This window comes from Bubalus bubalis, chromosome 15 (assembly GCF_019923935.1).
Source record: "Bubalus bubalis isolate 160015118507 breed Murrah chromosome 15, NDDB_SH_1, whole genome shotgun sequence".
Lineage (NCBI taxonomy): Eukaryota > Metazoa > Chordata > Mammalia > Artiodactyla > Bovidae > Bubalus > Bubalus bubalis.
In genome coordinates, this window is record NC_059171.1 from 79,474,694 (window position 1) to 79,501,104 (window position 26,411).

Consider the following 26,411-nt stretch of genomic DNA (forward strand, 5'->3'; position numbering starts at 1 on the left):
GGACTCAACCTTCCAAGGGGTCTTGGAGGAAGGTTTTACTACCCATTTTACAGATGGGACAGCTGAGGCTCAGACTGTTGAGACCCTCACCTCAGTCATTCAGGGTGGGCCAAGCCCACCTGGAAGATCTGACTGAGTCAGGCCGATTCTGCTGCCAACCCCAGGTGCCAGCCCTGACAGGGCTCAGGAGGCTAGAGACGGGGGTGGAGGGTGACTTCGAGTCCCCTGGGCAGAGGGAGACCAGCCAAGGGACCTCTTCCCCACTATCAGCTTCCCAGTGACCACGGAGCTCTAAGCTGGAGATAGACGGAAGCCTGTGGGGCAGCCATGGTGAGCGACTCCACTCAGCCGTGAGCCCCGAGGGCCATGGATGCCTTGGGAGTGCCCACTCAGCACCCAGGACATCGGCGGGCCGTGGTCTGGGCTCCGGTCACCGGGAAGCCACCTGGTGGCCACAAGTGGGAGTCCCTGACCAGACTTCACAGTTTGTCTCTGGGGTGCACACCGTCTACGCCCAACCCCTGGCCTGCCAGTGTCTCCGGGGGGCCCATGGGATGGTGGGCAGGGAGCGCAGAGGTGTGACGCTTCTTTGTTGAATCTAGATCTTTCTTTCAAATGGAAAAATGTCATGCAGCCAAGCTCTGTGCAGACAGGGCAGGGCTGCGCGGTGTGGTGGGCACGGGGGAGGGGGATGGGGGGGATGACAGCTGGAGGTCACCGCGGTCTGGCTGCCACCTTCTGAAGGAAGGAGGCCTGCCTGCTGGCGAAGTCTCGGACGCTGGGTTTGGGGCTCTTTTTGAGATCCTCAAAAGCTCCAGGAAAGGAGGGACGAATCAGAGGTACCCTCCATGCCCCGTCTGCCCACAGCCCTGGTGGAGTAGCACCCTCCTTCCCACATGGGGTGGGGGCAGTTGGGCACCCAGACCACGCCTCCTTGGCCTTCCAGGCCTGGGCACTCCCCTTTCCTCCCTGCCCGCTGTGTTTGGGGGCCCGTGCTCCCTGCTGACACGGATGGGGGTGGATGGAGTAAGGATGATCCCTTACTGCAGAACAGCAGCTTTCTGTCCACGTCACTGACCATCTGGGACACGGCCCGGGGGTAGTAGCAGATGGTATAACCTGTGTGACAGACAAGGAGCATGCCGGCCAGTGGGAGGGGGCTCCCGAACCTCTCCCCCCTTCCCTCTCTCCCTCTCCCTGTCCCTGGCATAGGGAAGGAGCTCTCCTGTGTGAGGGACCGCTGGAAAGACAGGGCCAGAACACAGAAGGGCCCGGCCCAAAGAACTGAACCCCCGAGACCCCCTCACTCGCCCCTCTCCTCACTTGCCAGCGGAACCCACGTTCCAGCTGCAGTGGAGGAACGGGCGAGGGTGAGGGTCGGGGTGCTCAGGCAGGGCAGGCCTGGGGGTCCCTGAGCCCGGCCCCCGCCCTGCTCACCTATGAAGAGTGCCGCCCAGGTCTTGATGCGGTGGTGGCGGCTGTGCAGGTAGCTGAGGGCCTGCGCCAAGTGGATGCCGAACTCCTCCTGGCTGTGGCTCATCTGGGGAGCACGTCTCTGTCACTCGCTGGGGCCAGAGCTGGCCGGCCCCAGGGACCTGGCGGCCAGCCTCCCGTCCCCTCCCCGCTGCGGGCCCTCACCAGGCAGTTCCAGAGGAAGTGGCGGGCGCTAAGGCCCTTCTCCCAGGCCAGTGTGCAGAAGAGGGTGTGCTGCGGCCGCCACCGGAGCAGCACGGAGCAGCGGTAGAAGGCGAACTTGGCCTGCTGCGGGACGGCAGGGAGGGCCGGGCGTGGGCGGCGGCTCCGAGGAAGCTGCAGCGGGCGAGGCCCTCCTGGGCTCCCTGGCTCCTTCCCGCTGCCTTCAGGCTGCACCCTGAGTCCACCCGCCTCCCTGGCCAGCACCACGGCCCCGCTGGACTGAAGGCAGTGTTCAGTCCCTATCCGCTTGGAAACTGGCTGCTTGTTTATCCCCCAGTGGCCGGGAGCTGCAGGAAGGCTGAGCATTTCTTAATGGCCTGGTGCGGGGCACTGGCTGGCACACGTAAGGCTCAGCCCATATTTCAAGTTCAGTGAACCACCTCTGCCCGAGGACATGCCTGGTGCTGGAGACACAGCAGTGAGCAGGACAGACGGTGTCCTGACCACAGATGCACAGCCACACATGGGCACGTGTGTGCACACAGGGAGGAGCAGGAACCCAGGGAGGGGCTGGCCCTGCGGCCCAGGAGGTGTCCCTGGCTCTCAGCAGTACCCTGCCCTCTGTGGGGCCCCAGCCCTGCCAAGGCGGAGGCCCGGCGCAGGCACTGACCGTGACGACGGCGGGGCAGGGGTCCTTCAGGTGCAGGAGCAGGGGCACCATGCTCTGGTGCACCTGGGTTCGCAGCCCGCCCAGCTGCTGGCCTGCCACCGACGCCATCAGGTCCCCAAACAGTGCCATGGCCGCTGCCCGGACCCCGTCCCGCTCCTGCAAGACAGAGGCTTGGAGCCCAGCCAGACCCTCCTTGGGACCCTCCACTCAGGCGGGACGTGGGGCCCAGTACCCTCAGCAGGACTCCTTTATCGGGGCTCCAGACTCCAGGAACAGACCTCAGCCTCCCCCCTCAGACAGGCTCTGGGGCAGGACTCGGCCTCCCCCCTCAGACAGGCTCTGGGTCAGGATTCGGCCGCCCTCCTCAGACAGGGCTCAGGGCAGGGCTGCGCCTCCCCCTCAGACAGGGCTCTTGGAAGGACTCAGCCTTCCCCCTCAGACAGGGCTCTGGGCAGGACTCGGCCTCCCCCCTCAGACAGGGCTCTGGGCAGGACTCAGCATCCTCTCCTCAGACAGGGCTCTGGGCAGGGCTGCGTCTCTCCCCTCAGACAGGGCTCTGGGCAGGGCTGCGCCTCCCCCCTCACACACCTCTCGGGGCAGGGCTGTGCTTCCCACCTCCGCCAGCCCCTGGGGAGGGTCACAGCCATCCTCAGGGACCTACACTCATTCCTCTCTCATGCCTATGGTCTCATCCTGACAACCCAGGTGTCACGGATGCTGACTTGGGAGGGCAGGCTTATCCCTGTGACTTGCCCTGAAGGAGAATCTGTTATCCACAGGGGCTCATGAGTGAGGAGGGTGGGGACACGTGGGGCTGAGATGAAGGTTGGCATTCAGCTGAAGGTGCAGGGTGAGTGCCAGCGGCAGCCCCTGGCCAGCCCACCTGTGCCACACACGCCACACACCCGGGGAGCTGCCCTGCCCCTCCACCTCCCTGCCCCAGTGGGACAGCGGCCTTCGAGGAAGGGAGCCGGGGGAGGCACTGGAGGGCCACGAGATGGGGTGCCCGCCCCTCCTGGGCGCACTCACGTCATCGAAGAAGGAGCGGGCGTTGATGGCAACGCTGAGGCCCTGGGCCTCCGTGCCGTGTGCCCCCAGGCGGTGCAGCACGTCCGACACGGTGCCCATGACGCGCACCAGCACCTGCCCGCTGCTCTGGAAGAAGCCGTTGAGGAAGGGCGGCAGCTGTCCACGGAGCAGGCTTCCCTGCAGGAGGCGGGTGCCGGTGGGCCGTGCGAGCCGGGGCTGGCTCCCTCTGCGGCCCTTTCCCAGACCCCCATCCATGCCTGGGCAGCCACGCTGTACCCACCCAACTCCATCTCGCCCTGGCTCTGCTGTCCGGGGAGACATGCTCCTAGCCCTGGTCTGTCCCCCGGGAGTTGTGGACAGACGGGACAGGGTTCCTCTCTCTGAGACCCTGGGGTTCTCCTGGGGTCAGGGGAGCACTAACCCATGTCAGTCGGCTGCCAGGTCCTTCCTGTCTGTCCCCTTTCTGGCCAGAGGGCCCCCCGCCAAGTCCTGGAGACCAACTTTCCTTTCCTCCACCCTACCCTGCCTTTGCCCCCATTCCTGGCTTCCCCAGGGGTCAGAGGGGTCTTGGGGGCCAGACAAGACAAATTTGGTTGGGTGGGCATGGCTGAAGCCACTGGCATCTCACGCCGCAGGGAGGTGGGTGAACCAGTGGTGACCCCAGACCTTCTAAGTGGCGATGGCCACTTCCCAGTTTTACATTCCTTTAAAAAGGAAAAGCCAAGTTCCTTTTCCACAAGTTCTTTCTGCTCCTCTCGGGTGCAGTGTGAACTGTCTGGATGAACTGTCAGGAAGTGACATGTCAGCAAATGAACAGTTTCTACCATCAAAGACCTTATCAGGGACTCCTCGTGCAAGCTAGGCTGGTTTTGCAACTTTCAAACAAGTTTTCGGCAGCTTCATTGGGTTCCTAAACTCTGTCTGGTTCTACAACGTTAGATCTGTTTTCAGCCAGCGAGTCACTTAACAGCACAAACCCTCTCTGAGCACCACCTGGGTGCTGGGATGCAGGTCCGACCGCGGACTGGACCAGCAGGGCAGATCTCTAACGGCAACGACACAAAAGCCCCGTGCACCCGGCCGCTCTACGGGGCGTCTATCACCGCTCCCCGCACCCGCTTACCTTCTCCGGGTGGAAAAGAATGTTCCCTAGGCCCTGTAGGCTCAGCACGCGGATCTCGGGGCTGGGGTCCCTGAGGCTTCGCACCAGCACAGACAGGGCGGCCTCTTTGGGGAGCACCTCCAGCAGGGTGGGGCTGTAGAGGAACTGGGAGCCCCCGGGCAGGCGGGTCAGGCCTGGCAGCCTCTCGGAGGGGGCCTGCGTCTGTGGCAGCCGGGCTCTAGGACCAGGGCTGGGGCTCAGGGAGGGTGACTGACTTGCCCCTCTCTGGGTATCTTGGTTAATGAGTGTTTGAAACCCAATGCCAAGCTGCTTCAATCCTTCAGTGCATAGCTGGGGAAACGGGCCCCGAGGGGGAAAGAGCCTTGTCTGAGGTCACACAGCGAAGCTGGGAACAACATACTCAATGCAGCCTGGCTCATAGGGCACCTGGAGACCCAGCCCCATGGACGGAGAGCCAGATGTCACTACAGGGGTGGTGTGTGCAGTCGCACCAGGCTCTGTCCATTATGGAAATGACAAAGGCCCCCACCTCTCTGGCCATGGCCCAGCTCTCAGCCCCAGGGCCCGGTATACCTAGTGCCTGTCTGGCTCCAGCCATTGCCCTCTCAGCTTCACCGTTCCAGGGGTGAGACCCCAAGACATCAGGGCTGAGGAGGAGAGAGACGGTCCCCCAGGATGCAGGTGGAGAGGGGCCTAAACCAGGAGCCCCCGACCGTGGGCCCCGAGGAGCTGGGAGTGGGAAGGCCGGGTGTGAGGAATCTGTTGGTCAAGGGAGGTCCTGGTGGGTTCAGCTGGAGACAGGGTGCAAGCTGTCCCTGAGGGCCCCCCCAGGCCCCCACCTCTGTGAAGATGATGATGGCCACCTTCCGCTCCCGTTCCTCCCGGCTCTGCAGGTTGGGCAGCAGCTGGAAGGTCAGCGCCTTGATCTGCCTGCACTGGTTCTGCACCATGGCCCTGGGCACAGGGTGAAGGTGGGCAGGCTCGTGGGCACAGCCCATGTCCACCCACCTGCCACCACCCACCCAGGGGCCCGGTGGCCAGAAGCGTTGCTGAGTGGAGTGGGCACGCCTCCGTCTGACCTTCTGCTCCTTCTGCACCCACTGGTGTGGGCCAAGTGTGGGATGGACAGGGGAGTGGACCTGGCCCTGGTCCCCTAGGAGCCTCCGGCCAAGACGGGGGCTAGGCGTCGGGCAAGAGGTCTGCATTCTAGGCTCCCAGGGTGTGCCAGTGAGCCCGCTCCATCCGTCCCCTGGCACCCTGTGTGCACACACATGAGTCCTTGGGGCTGTGCTCATGGCAGGTCCTGGGGGTCGCTGCAGTCCATAGCCCAGCCTCCTGGGCAAGGATGACCCAGGACAGGCCTCTTCCCCTGGCCCCACCCCACCCCTACCTGGCAAGGAGGCCCACACCCTGTGGGTAGGTGTGGATGGTGGCAAAGAGGTCCCAGGCGCCCTGCAGCTCCATGTAGGCGAAGTCCTGCCAGTGCCTAGTGGTGGACAGCAGGCTCTTCAGTGCCTCCAGTGACGTGCTGCTGGGGGAGCAGAGGGGTCACTGGGCAGCCTCGGCCCCGGGGAGAGTGCCCACCTGCCCTGGGTGGAAAGGTGCCTCCTGGCTTCCGTCCTTGCTCCAGGCCTGGCAGCACCAAGCCTCCCTGGGGCAGCTTGCTCCTGCCCTCCTTCAGCAGAAATGTTGGGGTGTAGGATGGGCAGGGGCTGTCCTGGGATGGGGGTGGTTCCAGGGGGAAGCTCCAGATAGGCTAGGCGCATGGTCAGTGGGAGATGCCTACAGTTGGCTTTTCAGGGCTGAGGCTGAGAGGACAGGGCTGGAGAGAGAAGTAGAGATACCAGGGAACCAGTGATTCCCCAAGTTGCAGGGTGGAGGGGGTCTGACTGAGCCTTGACAGACTGTGCTATTTGAATGTGGGGCTGAGAATGCAGGGGGAGTGGACGGGGTGGGAGGGCAGCTGGGGGTGTGGCATTACAGGAGCCCAGAGAGTGCCGGGACCCTGAGATGCCGGGACCCTGAAGATGCGGGAAACTGGGTTCCGCTGGTGGCGTGTTTGTGTGGGCTCAAGACAGTGCGCCAGGCTGCAGCAGGGTGAGGCCGCCTGTGGGTCAGGGACTGTGCTGCCCGGGGGCCCCGTCCTGCTCACACAGCCTGGCCAGGGCCCGCAGAAGCAGATTCCAGCCAGGCTCCGGGCTCCACGCCTGCGCGGTGCTGTCGAGCCACAAGCCCAGGGCTGCCCCAGGCCCCTCAGGGTCGAGGGCCCAGGAATAGCTCTGTGGTCTGTCTCCCCGCCCAGCCACCCCGCGCCTGGTGGCTCCCCCGGACCTGTGAGTGGCCCCTGGAGCGAGGCTGTCAGCTCTGACCAGGCGCCAGCCACTCTGATCAGATTTGCAAAACCCGACGTGAAGGGATGAAATGCCACTCCGTGAGTCCCCGGTGGCGCCCGCACAAATGTCAGCGGGCCTGTCTTCTCGCCCCAAGCCGTGCCACCAAGAAGAGGCTGAGTTTTCCGGGTCACTGGTCTCAGCTGGAGTGACGACGGCTTTGGGGGAAGGGGGCTCCGGGCGGAGTGGCATTTTTTCTGCTCTGTGAGGACTCTTGGAATCTTCTGGTCCCAGGGCACTGTGGGGTCACTGTATCCCCACAGCCACGCCAGGGCATCCTTGGGACTCCCTTGCTGATTCTCGTGGTGAATGACCTCCCTTGTGGGGCCCTAAAGACCACGACCCCCAGCCGAGGACCCCTGGCCTTGCACCAGGACCTGTGTCACCTGAAACCCACGCAGCCCCGTGACCAACAGACGGCAGAGCCAGGGGTCCAAGGCCAGCCGCGCAGGACTCCCCTCCCTTCCTGCTTCAGCCCTGGGAGGCCGGGGGCAGAGGGCCCTGAAGATGAGGCGGGGGCTGGAGGGCAAGGTGCGGAGGTGGGGAGCCTGCGGGGTCCGCCTGGAGCTGGGGCTTCCTGTGCGCCAGCAGGATCCCCAGGCCGATGAGGGACTGGGGTGGGACTGTTCCTCTCCAGCTGGAGCCCCATCGCCTGACGCGAGCCTCCGGAGGCAGTGTGGGGTCTCCTCATGCTTCTACGTCTGTCCAGTGCCGACCAGGTCTTGTCACTCCCTCGGCGTGGAGCCCCCATGGCTCCCCCCGCTTCAGGGTCCCCTCCTTCCTGTCTCTCCACTTTGGGGTCCCCCTGCCTGGAAGGCTGTCCACCCTTCCTTTCCCACACAGTGACCTCTAACCATCTTTCAGATCTGTGCTCAGAGCCGGTCCTCAGAGACCCACAGGTAGGGGCGCCCCTGTGTCTTCCCCTGCGAGGATCTGCCTCACCTCGGGGCCCTCTCCAGGCATCGTCACCAGGCCGTCACCGGACCCTGAGCTCCTGAGCGCATGGATGCCTCCCTGCTGACAGCACGGTCAGGGACACAGCACGCACCGTCTGTATTCATTGGTAAGAGTGGGGCCCCTGGTACACTTAGCAAGTATCGACCGAATGATCCACGGTCTGTTAATCCTTTCCTCTTTTCGACCTCAGAGCGGGAGGGCAGCCAAGGCTGAGGGCAGGGAAGGAGGCCGGTCCGAGCAGGACTGTGGGGACTCCAGGCTGGGGCATAGCACCTCCCCATCCATCCCTCCCTGCTCAGGGATCCTGGCTCACTCCCTGTGACGTCACAACTCACCGTGACTCTGAGGAATCAGGGGGCCCCCAGAGCCCGAGACCATAGCACCCCAACTGGACAAATCCAAGAGAAGACAGGTGGGCTGGGGTCCTGACTTCCAACCGTCAACTGAGGCCCAGAGTGTCGGCCGCTCGCCTAGGGTCGCCCTAGCATAGAGGCTGCCCAGTCCTCTGTTGCTCCTGACCCTCCCAACACCTAGGGAGGGACCAGCCCCTCCCACAGAAGAAGAAACCAAGGCCGTGAGACGAGCAACCAGCTCGGAGCGCTCACAGCAGGGTTAGGAGGCGATCTTGGATCTCAGATCCAGGTGGCACACAGCACGTCATTATTCATTGCTGATTTGTTACTTGTCAACTGCCAAAACCTAGGGCTGGGAATACAGTTTTAAATAAAAGAGCTTTAAATTAAACTTAAAGCTTTAAGTTGAAAAGAAGACTAATCAGGAAGTAAGAAACAAAAGGAAGCACCCTGTGCCACAGTGAGAGATTACTCAACAGTAACTTTATATACTCTCAAGAGAGTCTCTTGGGCTACAAGGAGATCAAACCAGTCAATCCTAAAGGAATTCAGTCCCGAATAGTCATTGGAGCTGAAGCTCCAATACTTTGGCCACCTGATGCAAAGAATTGACTCATTGGAAAAGACCCTGATCCTGGGAAAGATTGAAGGCAGGAGGAAAAGGGCCTGACGAGGATGAGATGGTTGGATGGCATCACCGACTTGATGGACATGAGTTTGAGCAAGCTCTGGGAGTTGGTGACAGACAGGGAAGCCTGGCCTGCTGCAGTCCATGGAGTAGCAAAGGGTCAGACACATCTGAGCGACTGAACTGAACTGAACTTTATTTACAAGCTTCCTGGAAGCCAGGGCAAAAAGGGAAATATGTTGGCTTATACCTCTAAGTGGTTGATGGGCATGTCTTTGGAATGAGGAGAAATGAGATGCTCCATTAGAGTTAAAGAGACTCAGCCCATAATGGATGAAACAAGAGGAATGAGAAGTCCTTCGTAGGGTGGGATGGACATCGACTTGAGAAGGAGCTGGCTGAGAACTGACCAAAGCAGGAAATGTCTCTACAAGAAAGGGGTTCTGTTCATCAGAGATGCACAGGAAGGGGAGGGTCCCACAGTCAGGGCTGGAATGGGTGCTTGTGTCCTGGCAGGAAGTGGAGCCAAACCCTCACTTGTTGGTCCCAGGGGCCAGCCCAGCTCAGCAGGATGCCAGGAACCTCAGAGGTCCAGGACTAGCCTGACTCTGCCTTGAGTCTTGCATGGCTGTCAGAGGTATGGCTGCAACCCCTCCCCCCGCTCTTGGGGGCAACCACAGGCCAGTGGGCCTCTCAACAGCTGTGCCCAGATTCCTCCTCGGAGGAATGCCCAGGAATGCCTCCTGAGCTGTGCCCAGCTCCCTCGATCCTCTGCATCCTCCAGGCGTCAGACTTGGGGCTGCAGTGCTCCGCCTACACTCTGAGGCCTCTCCCGCCCTCCGAGGCCTGGGAGCGGCTGCAGACCTCCTCACCGTCCTTGACGGCTGGCCAGCATCGCTGCTGACTGGCCTGCCCCATGCCCGGGTCCCTGGGGGTGGTACCAGTACTATAGCTGTCCTCTGGGGAAGGGGGCCCAGGTCCCATCCTAGCTCCAGGGAGGATGTGGACCAGACCTGCTTAGTAGGAGCCCCACCTGCCCCTGTGGCCAAGGTGATTGGTTCAGGGCTGAGTGTGTGAGCTAAGCTGGGCCCATCAAAGCCGAGGGACTGAGACCAGGGTGCCGGTCTGTTCTGTGGTTGCTGGGCCCCCACCCTTCTCTTCAGAAGAATCGGCCCAGAGAGAAGCCAAGACCCGAGAGATGGAGGGGGAGGGCTGATGCTGCTGGAGCATCTTGGTACAGCTGGCTCTGAGCAGAAGGCCCCCGGCCCCCCAGTGAGATGACAGACACCCTTGCTCTCTGGGGGAGAGCCCTGCATGAGACAGACAGACGTCCCTGCTCCCCAGAGCATCCATCATACGGGGCACAGATGACAGCTGTTGATGGGAGAACAGAACAGTGCGGAGCAAGACTGCTGTTGTACAGAGGTGGCTGGGAGCCACAGGAGGTGAGGCCGTCAGGAAGAACGTCCCAGGAAGAGGGCACAGCATGTGCAAAGGCCCCGAGGCAGGAACATGGGCTCCGAGGAATGGCAGGAAGACGCTGAGGCTGGAGCAGAAGATGCATGTAGAGGACGAAGATGTGTGGCAGGAAATGAGGTTCTGGAGGTGATGGGGAGCCAGATGCAGGGCCACTGGACCGCTGGAAGGATTCGGCCCTTCTTGGAGTTAAAAGAAGGGGAAGAGGAAGGGAGGGTTCCAAGTACAGGTGAGGCCTGATCTGACCTGGGGTGGAGGGCAGCAAGGTGGGGGGCAGGGGAGGAACAGGTGGAGGCTGGCCCCATGGGGGCAGGGGAGGTAAGCTGATGGATGGAGGCAGTTCATCAGAGCTTTCTCCTAACCCTCCTATTTCGGGGAGGAGAACGTTTTATTAGCTTATTAGGGAAGATTCATGCATTTTGCATGGTTGATTTGAATAAAAAAGAACTTTATGCACATTCGAATTCAGAAGCAATATGAGAGAAGTGACATTTTTTTCTTTCAGTGATGTGCCTTGGGGAGAGCTGTTCAAACTGACAAATTGTGTGAAGCACATCGTAATACAAACAAATGAAAAGAGTCGGGCCCAGCGGTTTTTAAAGACTCGCTTAATGGATTTCTCAAGATGCACCCTCGTGCAGGGGAAGGCCAGGCGGCCAGCCAGCGCCACCACCCGAGTGAGGGGTGGGGCGCGGACCCTCCCGCACGAGTCCTGTCCACACGGTCAAGGTGTGGGCGTGGGGGAGGCTGACAACTGTCCATGACCTCAGAGCCAGAAGGTGTCAGGGTCGAGCACCCTGTGCAACAGCATCTAGTGGGCATCTGCCTGCAGGGCCAAGTGGTCGCTGGGCAGACACCCCTGCTGTTCTACGGGCTCTAGGTCGGCAGCGCATAGACACTCTGTGTGACTCGGGGAAGCCTCTGGCTCGCTCTGAGCCTGTTTCCTCATCTGTCAAAGGGGAAGGCAATATTCGTCTCTCAGAATCCCCACAGGGACCACATGTGGGTGAGATACGGTGCACCGTGCGGGCCCCTGGAGTCCCTGTGGGCCAGCTGCCACCGGGCGTCCTGGCTGCCAGGCACCCACAGTCCAAGGAAGCAGGACACCCACCTGCCCTCCACGCTGACTGCTGGAGGCAGCCGTGTTTGGAATCACATCTGTTGGGGGTCCAACTGTGTCCCCAGAAACCATCTAAGTCCTGACACTGGGTACCCGGGAACACAACCTCATTTGGGTCTTTGCAGATGGAATCAAGTTACGATGAGGTCAGGGCGGCCCTAGTTCACCAGGACTGACGTCCTCATAAGAAGAGAGCAATCGAGACACAGACACACGGTGAAGCTGGAGGCAGAAACTGGAGAGGGCCGTCTACAAGCCATGAGCACCCAGGAGGCGGGAAGGAGCCTCCCCTGCAGGTTTCGGAGGACCGCGGCTCTGCCAACCTTGGATCCGGAGCGCCAGCCTCTGGCACCGCGTGAGAATACCCGCCTGCAGCTCTAAGCTGCCCGGCGGTGAGCTCTGTCCTTCAGCCCTGGGAAGCCCGCGCACCGCCTCTCTGGGGCCCGGGCCTTACCTCTGGGGGCCGAACAGGGCTGTCTCCTGGGCCTCCTTGCTGGGCTGGGGCTCCTCGGGCAGGTTCAGCTCCAGGAGGTAGTGCGTCTGGGAGAGGAGGGCCAGGAGCAGCTCGGGAAAGGCCTCCTGCACAGCCTGCTTGAACTCGCGGGCGAACTGCAGCTCGTGCAGCGTGTTCATGGCCTGCGGGGGCAGCAGGGGACGCTGAGGGGCCGGCCTTCCCACAAAACCCCCTGCCGACCTCGCCTCCCTGTGTCTGCCTGCTGTCTCCGGGACCACAGCCAAGTCCCTGTGTGAGACGTACCTCTGGGGGTCGCAGCCTGCTCTCTGGACCCTGCATGCTCCCCGCCCGCCCCCTCCCATTGCCGGCCCTGCAGGTGGGTCCTCCAGCCCACCATCCCCGTCTGCTCTGCCCTCTGCTCTCAGTCACTGCCTGGTGCCTGGCCCCTCTGCCCCGTGGGCTGTGCTCCCTGCAATGCCCCCAACACAGAGCCTGGCACATGCCCATGAATGAATGCTGGGTGGGGGAGCCTGGCACATGCCCATGAATGAATGCTGGGTGGGGGACACATGGTCCTGGAAGGGGGACCTACCAGACAGCAGCCCCAAGGCCTCCCACACCTGGAGAGGGGCCTTGGGTCCAGAATATTCTCAAGGTGGGGGGGATGACAAGAGGAGGGCGGGACCCAGGAAGGCCGCCCTGCTGACCCCATGCTGAGTCTGGTCTCCAACAGGGAGGTTCCGGGTCTGGGGGTGTTGAGGGGCCAGGCTGATGGCGGGCTGGCATGGAGACAGGGTGGGCTTCCCCGAGCACCGAGTGTGGCTGTCACACCCCTCGGCTGGGGGCAGCAGCTTGCCTAGGAGGCTCTGCCCACTGCTCAGGGGGCTAGGGGGTGCAAGTGGGTTCTCAGCCCTGGATCAAACAGGGCTGGGGCACAGCTGCAGCCCAGGTGAGGCATGTTAGGAAACAAGCCTCCTGCTCCGGGGGCTGTGCAAGCAGGGTCTAGGCTTGTGGGGAAAGCTAGAGGGTGGGGTGGGGAGTGGGTGTGGACTTCTACAGGAGGGTGGGAGCCTCTGGAGGCAGCCTATAAGATTCCTCCAGAACCGTATTACGGGGGCAGATTCACGAATCTCTCCATGCCCTTCCTCACTGCCTACACCAGTTGGGAGGGGTCCAGGGCCCTCGGTTGGCAAGTGGGGAGCTGGGCCTGGACCTAGGGTCAGCTCCCAGCTGGGGCCACCTCGGAGGCCCCCCTCGTCCAGGCCAGGCTGGGCAGTCCAGGGCTTTCACAGCCTGAGTATGGGGCTCCCCCTCCCTGGGGCCTGGCACATGTGGTGGGTGCCTCACACCCATGTGTGACTGAACACACTGGAGAAGGCAGCTGGGATGGCATCTGGGGTGGTCGGGGCAGAGACTCACGGCCAGGGAGCGCAGGTAGGCCTTCTTGGGCTGGGGGCTGCCGCCGCTGGTCCTAGTGGGCAGGGGCCGCTTCTGCAGCCAGCCCAGCAGCACGGCCAGCACCAGGTGGCTCACGGGTTGCTCGGCACCCAGGGCCCTCCACAATCGGAAGGCGTGGCTGCAGGCAAAGGGTGGTGTGAGGGCGGCACTGAGACTCCGGCCCGCCCAGCCTGGGTCACAGCGGCAGCCACCGTGCTCAGGGCCGCAGGTGCCTGCAGTGGGCTGCCTGTGACCGGCCAGGCTGGTCCTGAGCTGAGCCCTGGCAGGATGGGTGGGTGAGATGGGGGGGGCGTGAGGGCTGGGGCCTGGACAGCGGTGTGTGCGGCCCGGGGGCTGCAGCAGAGGTGGGGCTGGCTGCCCTGGCCTGTGGTCCCCGGTCTTGCCTCTTTCAGGCCCCTCTCATCCCAGTGGCAGACTCTGTCACCCTCCATGGCGCCTAAGTACAGTCAGGATAAGTCTAGCTGATACCCAAAGCTATCACCCTCTGACCCCTGCCCTCTGACCTCCAGCACCTGCCTGCCTTCCTTCCTCTCCTGCCTCTGGGCCTCCTCACAGGGCCTGTTCCCGCTCAGCCTTTAGGGCTTGCCATACAGTGGACGTTTCCTTCTAGGCCTGGGTTTGCTGGGGACCACCAGCTCCCTGGGGCCTGACCTGGGCCAACTTAGGGGCCATCACTGGCGTGTGTAGGGCTTTGCAGAGTCCTTGTGCCCATTTTGCACGTGAGGAAACTGAGGACTAGAGATAGGTGTGCCCTGATCAGGGCCCTGCCTCATAACCGGAAGCTGGTATTGGAGGTCAGGCGTGTCTAGTCCCATGGCCTTTCTGCCTGGTCTTGGGGTGTGGCCATCAGGGAAGGAGTGTAAGTGGAGATGAGGCCTGAGGTCAGCGCTTCAATCCCCGAGCTAAGAAGTCAGGGGACAGGAGGGAGCAGCCAGGAGGCTGAGCAGTAGCAGCTGGGGAGGTGTAGGGAGGGTCAGGCAAGTGTGGGCCTGGAAGCCACGTTAAGGAAGCGTTCCCAGCCCAGAAATAAGCCCACACAGATGTGCTCAACTAATTTACGACAAAGGAACCAAGAACATACAACAGGGAAAGACAGTCTTTTCAACAAACGGTGTTGGGAAAACTGGGCAGCCTCAGGCAAAATAATAAAATTGGACGTCTATCTTACCCCAAATACAAAAATTAACTCTAAATGATTGAAGACTTGCATGTAAGACCTGAAACTGTGTAACGCCTAGAAGAAAACATAGGCGGTAAGCTTTTGACGTCAGTCTTGGCAATCAGTTTTTGGATCTGACACCAAAAGCAGAGGGAACAAAAGCAAGAATCAACAAGCGAGACCGCGTCAAACTGAAGCGCTTCTGCACAACAGTGGAAACCATCAGCAAGATGAAAGGCGACATAGTAAATGGGAGAAAATACTTGCCAATCATACTTATGAAAATGGGTTTTAATATCCAAAACATATGAAACACACACACAACTCAATTTCAAAAATAAACAAAAGCTCCCCACGCCGTCCAATTAAAAAATGGGCAGAGGATTTGAACAGACACTTTTCCAAAGAAGGTATACGGATGGCCAACAGGTCCATGAAAAGATGCTCTGCGTCTCTCATCATCAAGGAGACGGGAATCAAAACCACAGCGAGCTGTCAGCTCACACCTGTTATCAAAACGATGGGGAATAATGAGTGCTGGCCAGGATGTGGAGGAAGTAGAACCCTCACGCTCTATTGGTGGAAATGTAAATTGCTGCAGCCATTATGGAAAATAGTATGAAGATTCATCAAAGCACTAAAAATCGGACCACTGCATGGCCTCATTTATGGGAATTTATATGAAGAATATGAAAACACTAATTTGAAAAGATATGTGAGCCCCCATGTTCATAGCAGCATTATTTATAATTGCCAAGACATGGAGAAGAAATAATTGCCCATCAACAGACACATACATGCTGCTGTTGTTCAGATGCTAAGTCATGTCCAAGTCTTTTGCAACCCCCTGGACTGTAGCCTGCCAAGCTCTTCTGCCATGGGATTTCCCAGGCAATAATACCGGAGAGGGTTGCTATTTCCTTCTCCAGGGGATCTTCCCTGACCAGGGATCGAACCCACGTCTCCTGCATTGACAGGCAGATTCTTTTCCACTGAGCCACCTGGGAAGCCCTATATGTGTGTATGTGTATGTGTGTGCATAAAATGAAATATCATTCAGCCGTAAGAAAGGAAATCTTGCCATTTGAGATAACATGTATCAGCCTGGAGGGTATTATGTTCAGTGAAATAAATCAGAGACAGGAAGACCAATACCACATGATCTTGCTTATACATGGAAGCTAAATGAAACCAAAATCCAACCCAAAGAAACAAAACCCAAGCTCCTCTCTACAGAGAACAGGTTGGGGGTTGCTAGAGGTGAGGAGTCGGAGGTAGGCGAAATGGGGAAACAAACCACAGGGACGTAACATAGTGTGGGGCGACTGTAACGGTCAACATTGTACTGCATATTTCCAACTTTTGCCACGTTACAAGTTCTCGTCACAAGGACAGAGATCTGTGACTAGGAATGATGATGACTAGACTTACTGTGGGGATCGTTTCACACTCCCGCCCCCAACAAAAAAGAAATAAGAAAGAAAGAGTTCCTAGGGGGTGAGAGTGGTTGACATGAAGACATAGAAGAACCTGAAAGCTTATCAGAAAGTGACAGAAGCTAACCTAAAAAGGCTACACAGGATGATTCCAGCTCTATGACGTTCTGGAAAAGGCAAAACCATGGAGACAGTCAAAAGATCAGAAGTTGCCAGGGGTTTAGAGGAGGGAGGGATGAACAGACAGAGCGCAGGGGGCGGGGGCCACGAAGCTATTCTGTTTGATACTATGATGGTCAATACCTGTCACTGCACATTTGCCCCATAGAATGTACATCCCCAAGAGCGGGCTGTAATGTAAACTATAGACCTGTTAATAACAATATAGCAATATTGGTTTATCAAGTGTAATAAGCCTACCACACTGAGGCAAGATGTTACCAAGAAAAGAGCCTGGCAGCAGAGGGAAGTAGATGGGAACTTTGCAACTTCTGCTGAATTTTTCTGTAAATCTAAAACAGCTCCAAAAAAAAGTCTATTAAAAAAAAAAAAAAGTGGAAAGAGACATACAATACAATCCTAAAGAAAGAAGAACTGATGTTACTAGATTTAGGTTAGATACAGAATCTAGACCTAAAAATCTACATTAATATCAGGCCAGTGAAAAAAGTCTTCAAAGACTATATGCATCGTGATGCTGTTTATATAAATTATAGAAACTGCAAATAAAATGTTTTAGGAATGTGTTTGGATGCAAACACACTATATAAAATGAAAGAAAAAGAATGGAGACCCTTGGGTGGGTGAGCAGGGGATGGAGCCAGTGAGGGTGGGCAGCCTGGTCCTTAGGTGCAGCTCATAACCAGGGCCCTGGCTTTTGCCCGCACGAGGGCCTCCCAGGTGTGCATTTGATTACTGAGAAGAATCCCTGTTCTCAGTAAAGAACTAAATTAAAGAAAGCCGGCCACACCCAGAGCCAGGGTGGGTGAGCCAGGGTGACAAAGCAAGGGTTACTCTCAGTCCAGCTCTGAGGGCCAATCCAATAAAACAGTCGCCCAAGGGTGGACAAGGAAAAATAGAATGAGGAAGCTTGGCGATGATTCTAAAGTTTACGGAGAAAGGCAAAGGGCCGTGAATGGCCAGGACAGCCTCGCAGGAGGAGGAGGAGGAGGGGGAGGGGGAGGCTTTCTGGCTCAGGGAGGTGAATCGTTCTAAAGTTGTAGGAATGAGAACCTTGGGTGCTGGCTTGGCCCAGGCAGCAGTGCCGGGCAGAGAGCCTGAGGGCAGGGCCCTGCACATGGCCCTCAGCTGGGCGGTCGGTGGGATGAATGAGAAAGGCAAAGTCTAGGGCTTTTTTTTTGCTTGGCCATGTGACATGTGGGATTTTAGTTCCTCGAAGACAGATTGAGGGCCCCCTGAATTGGGAGAGCAGTCTTAACCACTGGACCACCAGGGAAGTTCCCACACTCTAGAACTTTTATAAGGTAACGTCTGAGAATAAATGATGGACCTGGGAACTCCTCTTCATGAAAGGACCTAGTGAGGGAGAGACAGGAAAACTGCAAAGTGGAGAAGATATGTAATACAATAATCAACAGAGACCTTGTATCCAGATTACATAAAGAATTCCTAGAAATTGATAAGAAAAAGAGGGACAACCCAACAGAAAAATCTGTAGGATACTTGAACAGGCATCCCAAAGAAGATGCCCCAATGGCCAAAAATTGCATGAAAAGATGTACAACCTCATTATTTAATCAGAAAAATGAAAATTAACATGGAAATATGATTAATACCACCCACCAGATTGACTAAAATTTTGATGGTTGGCTAAAAGATTGATGTTAAGTGTCAGTGAAGATGTGGAGTAATAGGAACTACATACATAAAAGTACTGTGGGTGTGAGAGGTGGTTTAAGCATGTTGGGAGTATTTTGCATCATGAGATAGCATATTGAAAAGCAGAGACATTACTTTGCCAACAAAGGTCTGTCTAGTCAAGGCTATGGTTTTTTCCAGTGGTCATGTATGGATGTGAGAGTTGGACTGTGAATAAAGCTGAGCGCCGAAGAATTGATGCTTTTGAACTGTGGTGTTGGAGAAGACTCTTGAGAGTCCCTTGGACTGCAAGGAGATCCAACCAGTCCATTCTAAAGGAGATCAGCCCTGGGTGTTCTTTGGAAGGAATGATGCTAAAGCTGAAACTCCAGTACTTTGGCCACCTCATGCGAAGAGCTGACTCACTGGCAAAGACTCTGATACTGGGAGGGATTGGGGGCAGGAGGAAAAGGGGACGACAGAGGATGAGATGGCTGGATGGCATCACTGACTTGATGGACATGAGTTTGAATGAACTCCGGGAGATGGTGATGGACAGGGAGGCCTGGCATGCTGCGATTCATGGGGTCGCAAAGAGTTGGACACAACTGAGCAACTGAACTGAGGTGAGTGACATGCCTGCACAAGGAAATTGAGTGTGGGTGTGTCTCAGGACACACGTATGTGCAGCTTCACAGCAGTGTTAAGCACAGACCCAAACTCAAACGTCCGTCCACACTACAGGGCTAACTGGTGTTTACCAAGAGGGGACAAGACACAGCAACTCAAAGTGAACTCCAACTATGTGTAACATACGAGATGAATCTTAAACACAAAATGTTGAGGGGAAAAAAAAAACAGACAACAAAAGAATACTGGAAGGCAACGAATCACAGAATTCTGTTGATAGTTTTAGGACACACCACCATTATTTCACGTGCTCCTAAGAAAGGGAAGCTATCCAAGATGGGAGTCTAATAGGGACCCCATCATAAAGGCTGGACCCCATGGGCTGTGTGTACACGGTGAGCGGGATAAAACAAGAGAAGATAAAGAGCCTGTCCTGCAGGAAGAAATAGCAAGACGACCCGGTGCTTGCTCAGCCTGTGAAGGGAAGAAGGAGGGTGCGCCTGAGAATCTGAACCACGAAACCTACACAGGGCTCTGAACTCACACCACCAGTGTGGGCCCCCCAAAAACCCTCCAGCAGGGACTTTAAAATTTGCACTGGTCTCCGGCTGAGAGTGCCCCAGGTGACTGAGAACCCCCCTACCCCTGTCAGCCCAGGTGAAGGTGCCCTCAGTGCAAAATGTGCTCCCACTGCATAGATGTTGACGTATGAAAAATGTGCTTCTTAGCACTGAGGAAACAAGATATAAATTCCAGTATGGGACCTGAGCAGTTGAGAACAACGGTGGCTGGCGGGGTCCCCTCGCCTCTCAAAATGTCCTTGAGAAACCATACAGCGAGAAGAAAAGTAAAGCTACTCCACACCACGGTGTGCCGTGAGGGACGCTGTGAGCAGGAGAGAGCTATGCCAGCCCCGCCTGCAGTGCCTCGTTCTCTCAACCACCCCTGCTCCTCCACAAAGCTCTGCGGCAGATAAAGGCAGGGTGAGAGAAACCCTGGAGAGGAGAGGAGACGGGAGCTGCTCACAGGGCTCGGAGCTGATCTAAATTATCTTCAGGAAGACGAGGTCCATCTTAAGTCTGAGACTATGAAACAACAAAAAGAAGGAAAACAAGTAAACCAAAGCATGGATCCCAGGAAAGGGACCGAAAAGGATGCTCATCTGAAGGGCAGCCTCCGAGACACGCACCTTTGGGGAGGAAAGAAAAGGCAGAAAAGAAAGACGTACCCTTTGAAACTGGTTAGTGAAAGGTAAAGGTGTGAAATAGGAGAAATTCACGGACCTGCATGAGAAAAAGAGCACCCCCGAAAGTGGAGGACACACAACCCTCCCACCTACCATCAAAACTAAAAATCTGCTAAGTTATCTGGTCTTTGTTATGCTGACAGAAGAGGGTGCCATTGAACTTGAAATCCTACAAAACACTCCAATAATGTTCTATATTGGAGAGGGCAATGGCACCCCACTCCAGTACTCTTGCCTGGAGAATCCCATGGACGGAGCAGCCTGGTAGGCCGCAGTCCATGGGGTCACTAGAGTTGGACACGACTGAGCGACTTCACTTTCACTTTTCACTTTCATGCATTGGAGAAGGAAATGGCAACCCACTCCAGTGTTCTTGCCCAGAGAATCCCAGGGACGGGGGAGCCTGGTGGGCTGCCGTCTATGGGGTCACACAGAGTCGGACACGACTGAAGCGACTTAGCAGCAGCAGCAGCAGTGTTGTATATAAACAGGAGAAAAATTAACAGATTCACAGAGTTATTGCAACCCTTCCCTGGAAAACAGAAAACACAGATCCAATAAGAAAATTCCTCCCCTGATAAACAATCATGATGCAGAAAAAAAGTGTAAGACAACACCTCTCCTGCAGGTCGATATACTCAAGCAAGCATTTAAAGACATGAAAAACCACCTTGAATTATAAATTCAAAAAGGACCAAGAAACACCCTCTAATAAGAAAGGAAAAAAAGAGTTGACTGAACTCAGAAGTGGAAAAAAATGATAAGGTGCTCAAGAGAGATTACGACTCAAGTGAAAATTTAGAAAGGAACATTGAGGAAGACTAGAGAGACCACCAAGACAATAAAGATGAATTTAAGAGAAGCTCTAATGGTCACAGAGAAAGAAGCGGAAATGGAAGACAGGCAAGGAAAGAACAGCATTTGAATGTCTGGAGTCTCAGAAAAAGGAAAAAAACCAATGGGATGGAACCAATATTTAAAATTATAACCAAGAGAGAAGTGGGCAAGGGAGACTAAGAGGCACAAACTTTCAGCTACAAAATAAGTCATGGGGATGGAATGTACAGGGTGGGGGATACAGTCAGTGATAAGGTAATGCCTTTGCACGCTGACAGCATTTTGAAATGTACAGAAGCACAGAATCAGCATGTTGTGCGTCAGGAACTAGCACAGTGTTGTAGGTCAGGAGAAGGCGCTGGCACCCACTCCAGCACTCTCGCCTGGAAAACCCCATGGGCGGGGGAGCCTGGTGGGCTGCAGTCCATGGGGTCGCCAAGAGTCAGACACGACTGAGCGACTTCACTTTCACTTTTCACTGTCATGCACTGGAGAAGGAAATGGCAACCCACTCCAGTGTTCTTGCCTGGAGAATCCCAGGGACGGGGGAGCCTGGTGGGCTGCAGTCTATGGGGTCGCACAGAGTCTGACACGACTGAAGCGCCTCAAAACAAACAAACTCATAGAAAGAGAGACCAGAGGTGAGGGGTGGGGTTGGGGGAATCAGATGAAGGTGGTCAAAAGGACTTCCAGTTATAAAGAAGACTAGGGGTGCCATGTACAACATGATTAATGAACACCGCTGCATGTTATATGTGGAAGTTACAAAGAAAGGAAATCTAAGAGTTCTCATCACAAGGAAAAATAATTTTTCTTTTTCTTTTGTATCTATATGAGATGATGAATGTTCACTAAATTATTGTGGTAATCATTTCATGATATATGTAAGTCAAATCATTATCCTGTACACCTTAAACTTAATCAGTGCTGTATGTCCAATTATGTCTCAATAAACCAGAAGAGAAAAATTACAACCTAGAGAACTTTCTAGAAACGTTAGAGACTTAAATCTACATATTCAAAAGACTTATCAGGTACCTGGGAAAATGAACACAGAATGGTCTAATCTAGACATTTCTTAGTAAAATTGTTGAATTTCAAAGATAAAGAAAACAATTTCTGAAGTCTCCAGGCAAAAGATAACTTACAAAGACAACCAAACCAAACCAAACCAAACAACTGACATGAGGCTTTTCAAAAACAAAGCAAGGCAACAACTGAGCAGCACTAAAAAAAATTACTTAGAGACTTCCTGGGCAGTCAGTGGTTAAGACTCCATGCTCCCAAAGCAGGGGGCTTGGGTTCAATCCTTGCAGGAACTAGGATCCCTCATTCTGCATGGTGTGGCAAAAAAAAAAAAAAAAAACACCAAAAAACAAAAGTTAATAAAAGAAAATGTGAACCAAGGATTTTATATTCGGCCAAGCCGCCTTTCAAGTAAACAACTTTCAACATAAAAGAAGCTAGGGCTTTCTGAATCCACGAGCCTTCTTGAGGAAACTGTCAGAGCGTTAACTTTGTGAAGCTAAGGGATGGCCTAGACTCTTTGGCAAAATGAATTAGGGTGCGTGTGTGTACTCATTAGAAACCAGTGTGGGAGGAGCACAGTGCACATTTTGACAAAGCACTGTGCAAATGAAAACACAGCTGGATGGGGATGAATAATCTCACTGGTTGTTCCATGGGCATGGCTGGGAGTTTCAGGATATCAGCAAAAATGGGTAAGCCAGATGTTAAAAAGTTAACAAGGGAGTAAGGACACTAAAATAGGTTAAGAGTACAAAGGTAACAATTAGAACAAAATTACAACTCTTCCTAAATAAAAAAACAGCCAAAGATCAAAGAATACGCATCTCATAGAAGAATATGTAGCAAATAAAACACAGGCAATTACAAAATATTATGACAGAACTGAGATTTGACACGTCAGTCGTATCAATAAATGTGAATGGACTTAGCTCATCTATTAAAATGAAAAGATTTTCAACCTGATCATAGGTCAAGACGGAACTGTGTGCTGTATATACGATGACACCTAAAACAGATGAATTCTGAAAGGTTAAATGAAAGCACAGACAAATGAATACTGGGCAAATGGGGAAAATGGGGAAGTGGGGGACGTGATTCTGGTAACAAAATGGAATTCAAGCCCTTCAGGCATTAACTGTGACAGGCAGGGCACTTTTTACTGCTGAAAGTCACGATCCACAAAGAAGATGTAACACTTATGAATATGTATACACCAAATAACATGACAGCCTTATGAAGTATTAATAAAAACCACAGGAGATAGAAGGATACATAGATAGAAGCATATTAATAACAGGAAACTTTAACACACCACTCTCAGTACAAGACAGATCAAATAGACACAGGTTATGTAAGGAGGTAGAAGACCTAAGCAACAGAATCGATAAAGTAAATCTTTATAGCAAGTCCTATACCTGATAATAGAAAAAAAAACAAAAACAAAAACACCCTTTCAGGTGCCCATAGAATATTCACAAAAATTGTTTAAAAAATCAGTAAATTACATAAGCCAGAAATATTTGGTGACATTCTCTGATCACAATGCAATAAAACTAGACATTGCTAATAAAAACTAAAAGTCCCTTCCATATGAAAATTAGAAATCTTCCTGGAAAACAGGGTCCTGGGAGCTGGGAGCTGGTGAGAGCTCTCTTCTGGTGGCTTCCGATTTTTCAGGGGTATGGAAGCAAGGTCGGTGGCCGAGTGTGAGGCGGGGGCAGAGGTGCTAGGGGCTGAGGAGAGGGGAGGGGTGGGGAAAGTGGTTTCTGGGCCGCCCTGAGGGCTCCATGGAGATGTGTGGCTGGGAATTTAGGGGGTGGCGGCACGCTCTTTCCGGCACTTGGCTGCACAGGTGCAGGTGTGAAGCAGACGGGGCCAGTTGAGTTTTGCAAGTGGAGTGTGACAGAGGGGCCAAAGGGCTTGGGGTGTGTTCAAGGGGGTTACTTTGACACCAGAAGGTAGGTTCTATGCTGGCAAGGAGGGAGGTGAGGACAGGGCAGGGGCCATGAGCAGTGAATGTGGAGGTCGTGGAGGGCAGAGGCTCACTGGTCGGGGGGTGGGTGCCAGCCGGAGTGAGGCGGGAGGGGGTCAGGGCAGGGGACAGGTGCTTGAATCGAAGGTGGCTGAGCCGAGGCTACGACTGTGGGAGGGGGAGGCTGAGGGAGATGGGAGGGGAGGTCCTGATGTTGAGGCATCAGGGTGAGTGAAAGACGCTGGCATCCCCAAGGTCGAGCCAGTGGGAGGGAGCCAGAGGGTGTCAGCGGCCAGGAGCTACAGCCTCAAGGTTCCAGGAGTGACCCAGGGCAGGGGCGTGGTGGCTGGGTAAGCAGGTGGTACAGACTGAAGACCTGGGATTCAGAACTGGGATTTCAGAGATAAAGTACTGTCTCCAGGCTCAGGGGCCTGGGGACTGTGGTGCCACTGGGGGTGGGGGCAGGGTGAGGGTCCCTGGAGGAGCAGGAAGGGTAGAGAGGGTTTGGTGTTAACAGGGGTCTTGCCGGGAGCACCCAGGATCCCCGGCCCCTCTCCGCCAGGTGATGGGTGGTGGTGGCTGGGTGGGGTGTTTTATGGGGTCACCGAGAGAAGGGACGGTGCGTGGTGCCTCCCCAGGGATGGCCCCAGGAGGGGCACAGTAAATGAACAGATAAGTACTCCCTCGGGGCTCGCAGCCCTGTTCATGGGCAAGCAGAAGGGCAGGCAGGGTGCAGAGGTCCTGCCCTCTGCTTGGGGGTGGGTGGACGGTGGGCACTGGGGTGGGGAGGGAAGGAGGGCTGGGCACCTGTCCAGCGGAATGGAGAAGTCCAGGAAGGCGGCCACCAGCTCAGAGGTGTGGTTCCGGGCCAGCAGGGTGATAGCCTGCAGGGCATTTTCCTTGGCTTGGGGAATGCGGACGGAGCAGAGATGCAGGTGGATGGCCCGGCCCAGGCTGGCAACCTGTGTGGGGAGGAAGAGTATGGGGAGAGGGCTGGTCTGGGCAGGGGGCCAGGCCCCACCCCGGGGAGCCTGAACGGGGAGGGAGGAGCTGCCCTGATGGGCGTGGAGCCCCTTCAGGTAGAGTGCTCTCCTGAGGGGGACGCACAGCCCTGCCCTGGGGGCTCTAAGAGGGAGGTCTGATGGGGGAGGCTCTTCTTTGCCCTGGACACGAGTCAGAAGGGGACCCCAGGGCTGGGGGACAAGCACCATCTGCGCAGCATTTGGGGTCGTCCAAGTCTGTCCAAACATTGCCCAATTGCTGAAGGTTCAGACACACCCAGGGGCTAGAGCCTCTAGCCTGTCTTGGGGTTGGGGGGACACAGGGTGTCTGCCTTATGTTCAGATGACGTCGTGTCCTGGTCATCACTCTGGTACCTGCTGCTCTGATGTCTGGCAGGCCCCTCCCCTTCCACTTTTGGGTCTCATTACTCATCCATTCATGCCTGGCTCCGAGAGCACCCCCCTGAGACATCAGTCATCCTCTATCTGGGAGTGCCCCCAGGGCCCTGCGTTGCTCCTCCTCATCAGTCTGGAGTCTGATCCAGAGCTCCTGGAGGGTCTGGGCTGGGCCTTCCTCCCCCCAACTCCCATCCTATCCCCATTCCATCAGCCCATGTCTGCCCCAGACCCTGCAAACACCCCCCAGGGCCCCGGACACCTGTGTGGGCCATTCCGTCCTGCATTCACTCACCCATCAGAGGGTGGGGCCTGGGTCTCCCCCTCAGGCCCAAGCTTGGAGACGCCGCCTGGGACCTGCGGCTCTAGCCCCTGGGTGCCGATGCTGGGCCTGCCCCCCTGCCCTCTGCCCCATCATGGTGGGCCCTCTGCGGGGGCCCCACTACCCTCACAGTCTCCAGCTTGGCCCCGTGCTCCTGGATGGCAGTGAGCAGCATGTCAGCGGCCGCCTGCACGCGGAAAGGGCTGGTGGAGCCCAGGCCATCGATGGCCGTCCAGATGAGGTCGGTCAGCTCTGCCATTGTGAGATGCTTCATGACCTCCTGTAGCGGTGGGAGGGAGGTACCGTCACCATGGTCCCTGGTGCTGGGCGCCCGCCTGCTTGGCTGCACTCATACCCCATCCCAATGCTCCAGGCTCCCCAAGTCTCTAAGCACTGCCAGATGCCTGAGCCCCATGCCTCTGGGGCCCCAGCAAGGGCACCCATCTTGCAGTGTGCTCTCCTGCACGTCTCTCTGAGCCAGCCACAGCCCAGGGGCAGGAAGAGAGGGTGTGATGACCAGCAGAGGGGCGGGGACATGGCGCTCTTCTTCACTAGACCTCAGGACTGTTCCGGGGCATGCCTGACCCGGCCAGCCTTGACCTTTCTCTTCCTCTGCCCGGCCATCACCTCATCTGGTAGCCTCCGCCCAGGCGGCCGCTCCCTACTCCCCTCCTCACAGAGCTTTAATCAAGAGCAACTCAACTTCAGATCTTCGAAGGATCTTCAGGGTCACCTTCACCAAGCCCCAGGCCTGGGAAGGCAGGTGAGCTGCCCTCATTCACGCGCCCGGGAGGGCTAGGCAGGGCCAGGCTGGGTCCAGAACCCAGGGCTCCCATGCCCTAGCAGGGCTTGCCGGGGAGCCCGGCTCTGCTTGCTGCCCACATTCTTCTGGGAGGGGGCATCCAGGGGGGTGGGTGTCACCTCCTACCCCAGACCCTGAGCCGCTCTGGAGGGATGAGGGTACTCTCAGGGAATGCAAGGTCAGGGGGTGGGATCCCTGCTCCACAGCCTCAGACCACAGTCTCCAAGAGGGAGACTACCCAGGTGGAACCTTCTGGAAAGACTTAGAGCAGTGCTACTCAATATGGTAGCCACCAGCCATACCCAGCTGTTTAAATTTAATTACGAAAAATTCAAGGAATCCCTGGTGATCCAGTGGTTAGGACTCCGCACGTTCACCGCCTAGGGTGTAGGATTGGGAACTAATCGTACATAGCTCAAGCTATGTGGTGAGCCCGTAAAAGAAAATGAAACAAAACTTAAAATTCAGTT

At 56.1% G+C, this 26,411-nt stretch overlaps 1 protein-coding gene across 1 annotated transcript in view; it reads right to left on the reverse strand.

Annotated features, from left to right (window-relative positions):
• Positions 1 to 542: 542 nt before the first annotated feature.
• LOC102392998 (maestro heat-like repeat family member 5) overlaps positions 543 to 26,411 on the reverse strand; it is a 59,183-nt gene continuing 33,314 nt past the window's right edge. The window contains exons 18-31 of the mRNA XM_044928906.2: positions 25,270 to 25,419; positions 24,228 to 24,382; positions 13,255 to 13,411; positions 11,836 to 12,017; positions 8,393 to 8,395; positions 5,848 to 5,988; positions 5,297 to 5,411; positions 4,458 to 4,601; positions 3,335 to 3,511; positions 2,306 to 2,461; positions 1,639 to 1,761; positions 1,438 to 1,540; positions 1,045 to 1,119; positions 543 to 812 (exon numbers count right to left, since the gene is read on the reverse strand). Of these exons, the coding sequence (XP_044784841.2) occupies positions 715 to 812; positions 1,045 to 1,119; positions 1,438 to 1,540; positions 1,639 to 1,761; positions 2,306 to 2,461; positions 3,335 to 3,511; positions 4,458 to 4,601; positions 5,297 to 5,411; positions 5,848 to 5,988; positions 8,393 to 8,395; positions 11,836 to 12,017; positions 13,255 to 13,411; positions 24,228 to 24,382; positions 25,270 to 25,419 (1,779 nt within the window). The 3' untranslated portion in view covers positions 543 to 714. The remainder of the gene's footprint in view (positions 813 to 1,044; positions 1,120 to 1,437; positions 1,541 to 1,638; positions 1,762 to 2,305; positions 2,462 to 3,334; positions 3,512 to 4,457; positions 4,602 to 5,296; positions 5,412 to 5,847; positions 5,989 to 8,392; positions 8,396 to 11,835; positions 12,018 to 13,254; positions 13,412 to 24,227; positions 24,383 to 25,269; positions 25,420 to 26,411) is intronic.